Here is a 7,294-nt window from a genome sequence, read left to right as displayed (position 1 = left end):
TCTCAGCAGTGGTAGCAGGGCCCTCCCCTCTGTCTCTGCAGATAAATACTCGCAGCCTGCCTATTCCAGGCATGGATGACGGTTGCACTCAGACATGGCACTGCGACATTATACCCTCGACTTCAGCCTCTCCGCGGCAGGTAAGAGGAGCGGAGGAGCGGGTGAAGACAGGCAGCGCATCCAGGTTACTGCCACTACAGTTTGGGCAGCATGCTAGCTAGCCGGCTAGCTTGCTAATGTTAACACGCTAGTCTGTCACTGCCCTTCAAAACAGTGTCATTATATCGATTTGTATGAGCCCTGGTTTATACTAGTGTGTGCATGTATATACTGTGACAAGCTGACTCCCAAAACCGACAGTTATTGCAGCGTTAGGTAGATTGTTTCCATCTTAATGTCATTTGCATGGTGTAGTGTTGTTAAACGTGACATAGTGATTGAACTTGTTGTCTATTCACTATTCACTATTCACCTCTTTGGCTATTATGTTTAATCCAAGGCTGTCGCACAGGAAGTGGCGCATTTTCTGCCATTTTTGTAGTTTTAATGTGTCGAAATTACCAAAGCATGGTAAATGTTTACTTTCACTGATGATAAAAAATTCACACAGACTTATTGGCATTGACCTGAACGAAATACAGTATTTACAAAGAGTTAATGTTGACAATATCGTAATATTAAGAAATATATACATGTATCTGTATATGCATGTTATGTGTATATTGATTAAAAACAACCAGTGAGTGTTGAATTTAACTTCCTGCAAAAAGAGAAGCTCTGAACTTCTATTTATCTGATAACATTGAGGTGCAATGAAATACATGTGTTATTATATGTTTCTTAAGGCAGAGCAGTGGTGCAAAGTAACTATCATCAATTTGATGCATCATATTACAGTACATTTATCTACCCAGCAGTATATGAAATGGATACAATTATTTCAGTTTTGGGGTTTCAGGGTTCTCTATGTTTAACCTTAATCCTATCGACTGAGGTACTCGCAGACCCCAGAGCCAGAGCTATACTCCTCTCTACCATTACAGTTCCTAATGACTTCATATTGTTTTCTGTTTTTGTTCAAATTCATTCAAATACCACTGCATTGGACCCGTGAGGGACCCCAGCCAAAAGCAACCTATTCTGTCCATGCAGAAATAGTTTTAAAAAATTCAGTTTAGATGACAGCATTAAAATTCTGCTTAATTTTCCAGTAATATAAAATAACAGTGTAACACAGACAGGAGCCAAGACAAGTTTTATTAAAGTATTTTTTATTTTGTTAATGATACTTCTACACTTGTAACTGCATTACCTTTTCTTATAATGGAGTATTTTTACATTGTGTATTACAACTTTTACTTGAAAAATTTGAATACATCTTTTGCCATTGATGCCGAGAACATATAAAGAAATGCTGATAATCTTTCTTTTCTTTTTTCTTCCCAGCTGACTCTGCTTCGACAGTTTCCAGTCTCCTGTCCATATTTCATGAGCAGGAAATGACAGAGACTGTCCATGACACAGAAGGACACGGATACCTTGCTACTTTTGTAGGCAAGAATGGCCGGTATGGACACCATTTTTTGCATGCCACCTTAAGTGACAAACAGAGCTTTAAGACTTGTTTAGCCCGTTGTGCAGATGAGATTTTCCAGAAACTTGCACAACAATGTCACATGGACACTAAAATATGTTAAAGACTGACTCTTGATTATCAGAATTTTTTAGGCTTTCAAACACCGCAGAAAGTAGGGTTAGGGTTAGGGTTAGTGTTTTTTTTTTTTCATATTGTAGCAACAAACTACCTTGCCCTGATCACACAGTTGAAGTAGCGGACATAGCTGTATCCATCACAAAGTTGGTGTTAATGTTGACAAGCTAGCTAAAGCATACATTTGTTATACAGCCACATTTCATGGTGACAGGATTTGAGTTATTGATTATATAGATTTTGGGTGGAGTATCAATTTAGGTAGGTAAAATGTCCTTCTCACTTTTCTCATCTTTTTATTTTTACCTCTTAACGTCTCAGGCTTGTTATCCTGCGTGTGCACTCCCATGGGTTGATCACCATTGATCTGCAGTGCTATGAAGAGGATAACATTGCACAACTAGACAATGTAGGTGATTTTGAATGCCAGAACATACGTGTCATGTAATGTCAACGTTTTAGCAGTTTTTTCACTCATAAAATTCAGCTTAATAACTTGATAGCTACACACAAAGGAAGGCTCTACTGTAAATCAGCTTTTATAGTATTTCTTGGAGACATTAAAATCTGTGCCAAAAAATATAGGCAGGAAACAACAATACAACGCTTCCCCCTTAAATGGTCCTCAGCTTGTGTTTTTGTCACCTAAGTGGAGGACCAGTTTCCAACATTGTTGCCTACACAGTTATGTACTTGCCTCAGGTATTCAAACATGGAATTTCCCTTACGCCAGATACATTTGGCTGTCCACTAGAAAAACATTTGTTTCCTAACTGCTTTGTAGTAGATACACACACAGTGCAGTGAAATGATAAGGCATTGTTTGCCACCTGTGTGTTTTGGCATTAGAGCGCTGACCATGTAACGCTGTAAATGAAAATTGATGTGCACTTGAACTTTTGTGGTGTTTCACAGTCAATTGTTTCTCCACAGCTTTTAAATGCACTGGAGAAGAAGCTTACAGCTCTCTTAAATGGCCATATTACAAGGATCAAAAGGTAAGTATCTGGAGATGCACAGCTTTGCTCAGTTTGTAGGAAGGTGATATTGTTGCAGTAATATCAATTTGTTGTTTTGTTTCAAGGCTCCCAGCCCTCGTACGAGGAGCAAAAGTGGACCGATACTGGCCAACAGCTGACGGCAGACTGATGGAGTATGACATAGACCAGGTGTTGTACGAGGAAGATTCCGCATACCAAAACATTAAAATATTGCGCTCACAGCAGTTTGGAAATATGCTAGTCCTCAATGGAGATGTTAGTAAGTGTACACATCACAGCACACACAAGATACACCCAGACATGTCTCCATAATTTGTGTATTAATCTTAGAGTAACTGTAATATAATATATAAGATTAACTATATATTTAAATTAACTGGTGATTATTGTGTAGCATTTCTACATAAAACATTATATTATAGTTTGTATTACTATATGTAAGACTTAATTGTTTTACTTGCAGACCTGGCAGAGAGTGATTTGCCCTACACTGAAGCTATCATGGGCAGCGGGAAAGAGGATTATGCAGGGAAGGAGGTGCTGATATTAGGAGGCGGTGATGGAGGCATACTTGCTGAGGCGGTCAAACAAAAGCCAAAGATGATCACCATGGTGGAGATATCCTTTCATGGGTTCTGCTCTGCTGTATTCAGTGATTTTTTTTTTCTCCCCAAGACATGTTATTGTAATTTTAAATCTGTACCTGATTGATCATTCCTTAACAAAATATGTACATTGACCAGAAGGTGATAGACGGGTGCAAAACACACATGAGAAAGACTTGCGGCAATGTCCTCGACAACCTGAAGGGAGAATGTTACCAAGTGAGTATTAACAAAATTATACCTTAAGATTAAACAAATGTCTTTTTTCAAACAGAGAACATTTTGGACCACTGAGAAAAGATGCCTTTTCTACTCCTCAGAAGGAAGTGGTAGTTGTGTGTTTTCATGTGTGATTGTGTGTTTCACACTACATTTTCACACATGAATGAAAATACACATACGTAGCAAAATTTAAGTTTTCAGTTTGAGATTTTACTGACTTTTGAGACAAGAACAACATAAGTGCACATGTTGAATATTCTTGCACATATTTTCACAACAAATGTAGTTAGCTATATTTCCTGAGTGAAAGCAGCTTGACTGGAAAGTTGAATGGATTCGTGTCTCACATCTTACAGATTCTTGTTGAAGACTGCGTCCCCGTGCTGAAGAAGTACGTCCAAGAAGGAAAGACATTTGATTACATAATTAATGACCTCACTGCAGTCCCAATATCCACAGAACCAGAAGAAGGTTTGTATAAATTACAAATGGGCAAAGATGTCTATTACAGAGATGCTTGTTAATCAGAATATGTGTGAACCCTGTCTGACTTGCTGTTGCAGACTCGACATGGGAGTTCCTGCGTCTCATCTTAGATCTGTCAATAAAAGTCCTGCACCCCTCTGGGAAATATTTCACACAGGTGAGTCTTGTCCCTCCTCTGTCTGCTGAATATATTTATGAAGGTAGAATTTAGTTTTTAAATGTCAAATAGTCATATACAGTATATGGCATAGGATATCTGCTAACACAGGGAGCTTTTTTACTATTAGTTATAACCTCCCAGTAATGGTTGTAAAAAGCATTTGCTACAGTATATGTGTCTCGTGACATTTCTCTCTCCTTCTCTGTGTGGCTGGTCATCAGGGTAACAGCGTGAATCTGACAGAGGCACTGAGTCTCTATGAGGAACAGCTGGGCAAGCTCTCCTGTCCCGTGGACTTCTCCAAAGAGGTGGTGTGTGTACCCTCCTACATGGAGCTGTATCCTTTAATCACCTTTGAGCTTTTTGATCTGGTAGTGTTGTAATGCAGGTTAAAAAAAAAAAAAAACCACAGTCACTAAAATAAGTTACCAAACTATTTACTATTTTGAAAGAACCCTGAAAATATTTTACTGTCTTGTATGATTATTATGATTTATTACAATTTGGATCTAACTGTTGTAGATTTGGTCATTTGGTCATCTTTCTGTGATGATTTTTTTATTGGTTTAAGCATTGATATACTAGAGTTGGGGTTAAAATGTGATAGACCACAAATAAAATGAATTAATGCATTAACCAAAAATAGACAGACAACAATCTAAAAATAAGACCTCTGTTAAAAACATCTGCTTTGCAACTGGATGTGTGTATAGATGTATGTTCCAGTGTATCTCCTATAAATGCCTGGCAGGCTGCCAGGCCAAAAAAAAACATTCCAAAAATAACAACAAATATCTATTCATTCAGAAATCAATAATGTTTGAAGGCCTCTATGCAGCACTGTCCCAAAAGGTGAAGCGCCCTCTGTGTCATTGCCTAGGAAACTGTTGGCAGTGTGGCTCCTTTTCATGAAGAGGGCAGTGTCAGTAACTGCAAGCAGAGCAGAGGAAAGGGTTAGCAGTAAGTTGTCAACCCGGCAGTACATGTAAAGTATAGGCTTCAGTGTGTCAGTTAATAAATAAATAATGAGGTGCAGGTATTTTGAAATATTTCTGGATGTCTTGAAATGCCCAGAGACCCACAGGCCCATAGATGAGCTCCTGTTTTTTATTGTCCCATCAAGCTTTGAACAATGTCATCATAACCAATAGAAAAATGACTACAGAAATGAGACCCAGGTTGTAATACATTTTTATTAATTTGAGATCAATTGTTCATACATTCCATATTGTGCATGTTTGCATGCTGTCATACTTTGTCGTGTACAGTCCTTAATTTGCTGAATCAGGTGGGTTTTCTACACCGTGTGGAAGAAGTGAAGACCTCCAGTTTTCTCTGCTTGAATCCCCAGCTGCTGGAATGTGAACAGTCCTTCCATTACTGCTGTAGCCTTAAAGGTGTGTTCAGACTGAGCATGACATGATAATTAGAGGCAACACAAAGCGCATTGTTACGTTGGCCTTAAAATTACATCAGGTTATTTTTTCATACAGAAATGTAATAAGTTCCTGCAACGTATTATCAGCCTTATTCTAAGCCTGAGTAGTTCAAACATACACAGGCACACTCCACACACACACACCGGCAGTCGATGCCTATTATAAGTGAGTTGGCTAGCTACAGCTAACATCTGTACTGTAATTGGGTGTCTGTGAATAATTAGCATATGCTGCAAAAACACTCCAGTTAGTGTGAATAATTCAAAACAAGAAATATCTCTTAAGTTCAGTCTGAACACACCTAAAGGGGCATAATGATAGTTTATTATCCCCTCTGTCAACCCCATTCTACCCAAATCTTCCGTTCTCCCTGTTATGTTTTATTATTGTTTGCTGCAACTTATCGGGTTGTATTTTGTCTGTGTTACTTAATTTGGAATGTCCATTTGCATGCACTCTGAAGGAACTGTTAGATGTTAAAACACTGATTTGATACACTGATAATGTGGTGTAACTCATCTTCCAACAGGCGACAGGCGTTTGTTCTCTTTTTCTTTAGGTTGTTTTTTTTTTCTTTGCTCTTAAAATGCTGAGGTAGAACTCAGATTGTGTGATACACCAATTTCTATACTCAGCCAAGCTGCATTGAGTTGTTTTTAAGCTCTATTTTTGTTACTACCATGCACATGTGACCATGCCCAGTGAGACTGATATGTCCAAATGTCCAAATGTGTTTTAAAAGGGAAACAATTCCACCACTTTAATGCCACCTCTGTGCTTGTGCTGTTCTATGTCTTGTTTTATTAGCAACTTTGGTTTCTCCTGATATATTTTAAGTTTTTTAAGACTATATTAGGTGCATGTAAAGGACGGTGAATGTAGCTTGCTTGCATATACAGTACACAGCACGTTTACACGTGAGCAACCCTGTGGGACTCAGTTACATTTATTTATTCAATATAATTTCACCAAATGCTGTTGTGTCCCACTTGAGATCATTTTGTGACCATCTACAATTAAAGTGTTCTTGGGGGAAAATGTTTTGGGCTTTTTTTTTTCTCCAAAAGAAATTGAATTGGTGAATTAAAGACATCTTTGTAATGTCTATAAAGACAGTGAGCAGGAAAGCCATATATATATGGTTACGGTTTTACATTTCAAAAATGTATAATTCTTTGATAATGGGTGATAAAATAATTGATGTCTGGTGCCCGTCTTCCTTAGCCAGCATGGGGTCTTCTCATCAATTCAGCTTTTCAAATGACTTTTATCTGACTGTAGATAAATTCTCAAATTGACCATCATACATTTATATTGGACTATATGTAGAACTAAATTTTGTTAAATAGGGGTGTAACGATTTGGATTCTAATTCGAAAATTGTAATGAACATTCCATTTCGACCTTCTAAATCAAAAGCAGGATCAGCGATTCTCTTAGTATGTTTTTTTCCCCCCTGGACCCATGCCTATTTGCATGTGTCCAGCTGTGTGTCCCAACAAACATTTCACCACACAGTGTAGTTTCCCAGTAGCTTGCAGCTGCATTACTTTTTGAATCACCGTAGCTACTGCTGGAGTCAGAGATTATGGAGAACCAGCAGAACAGGAAAAATCTGCTTCCCTGAAATCACCCTGTGGCAACATTGTAAACAGCGAAGGTGCAGTTGA

General features: G+C 38.2%; 1 protein-coding gene across 1 annotated transcript; it reads left to right on the top strand.

Annotated features, from left to right (window-relative positions):
• sms (spermine synthase) lies at positions 1 to 6,664 on the top strand. Its single transcript, XM_062433034.1, has 11 exons — positions 1 to 140; positions 1,447 to 1,567; positions 2,033 to 2,120; positions 2,645 to 2,709; positions 2,796 to 2,971; positions 3,176 to 3,332; positions 3,449 to 3,536; positions 3,896 to 4,010; positions 4,103 to 4,182; positions 4,407 to 4,522; positions 5,474 to 6,664. Exons 1-11 carry the CDS (start codon positions 95 to 97, stop codon positions 5,502 to 5,504), a joined length of 1,083 nt encoding a protein of 360 aa, XP_062289018.1. The 5' UTR covers positions 1 to 94; the 3' UTR covers positions 5,505 to 6,664.
• The last annotated feature ends 630 nt before the right edge of the window (positions 6,665 to 7,294 follow it).

The sequence above is a fragment of the Scomber scombrus genome, chromosome 14 (genome assembly GCF_963691925.1).
Source record: "Scomber scombrus chromosome 14, fScoSco1.1, whole genome shotgun sequence".
Lineage (NCBI taxonomy): Eukaryota > Metazoa > Chordata > Actinopteri > Scombriformes > Scombridae > Scomber > Scomber scombrus.
Note: the sequence above shows the minus strand (reverse complement) of the source record. Positions and strands in the feature narration are given on the sequence as shown.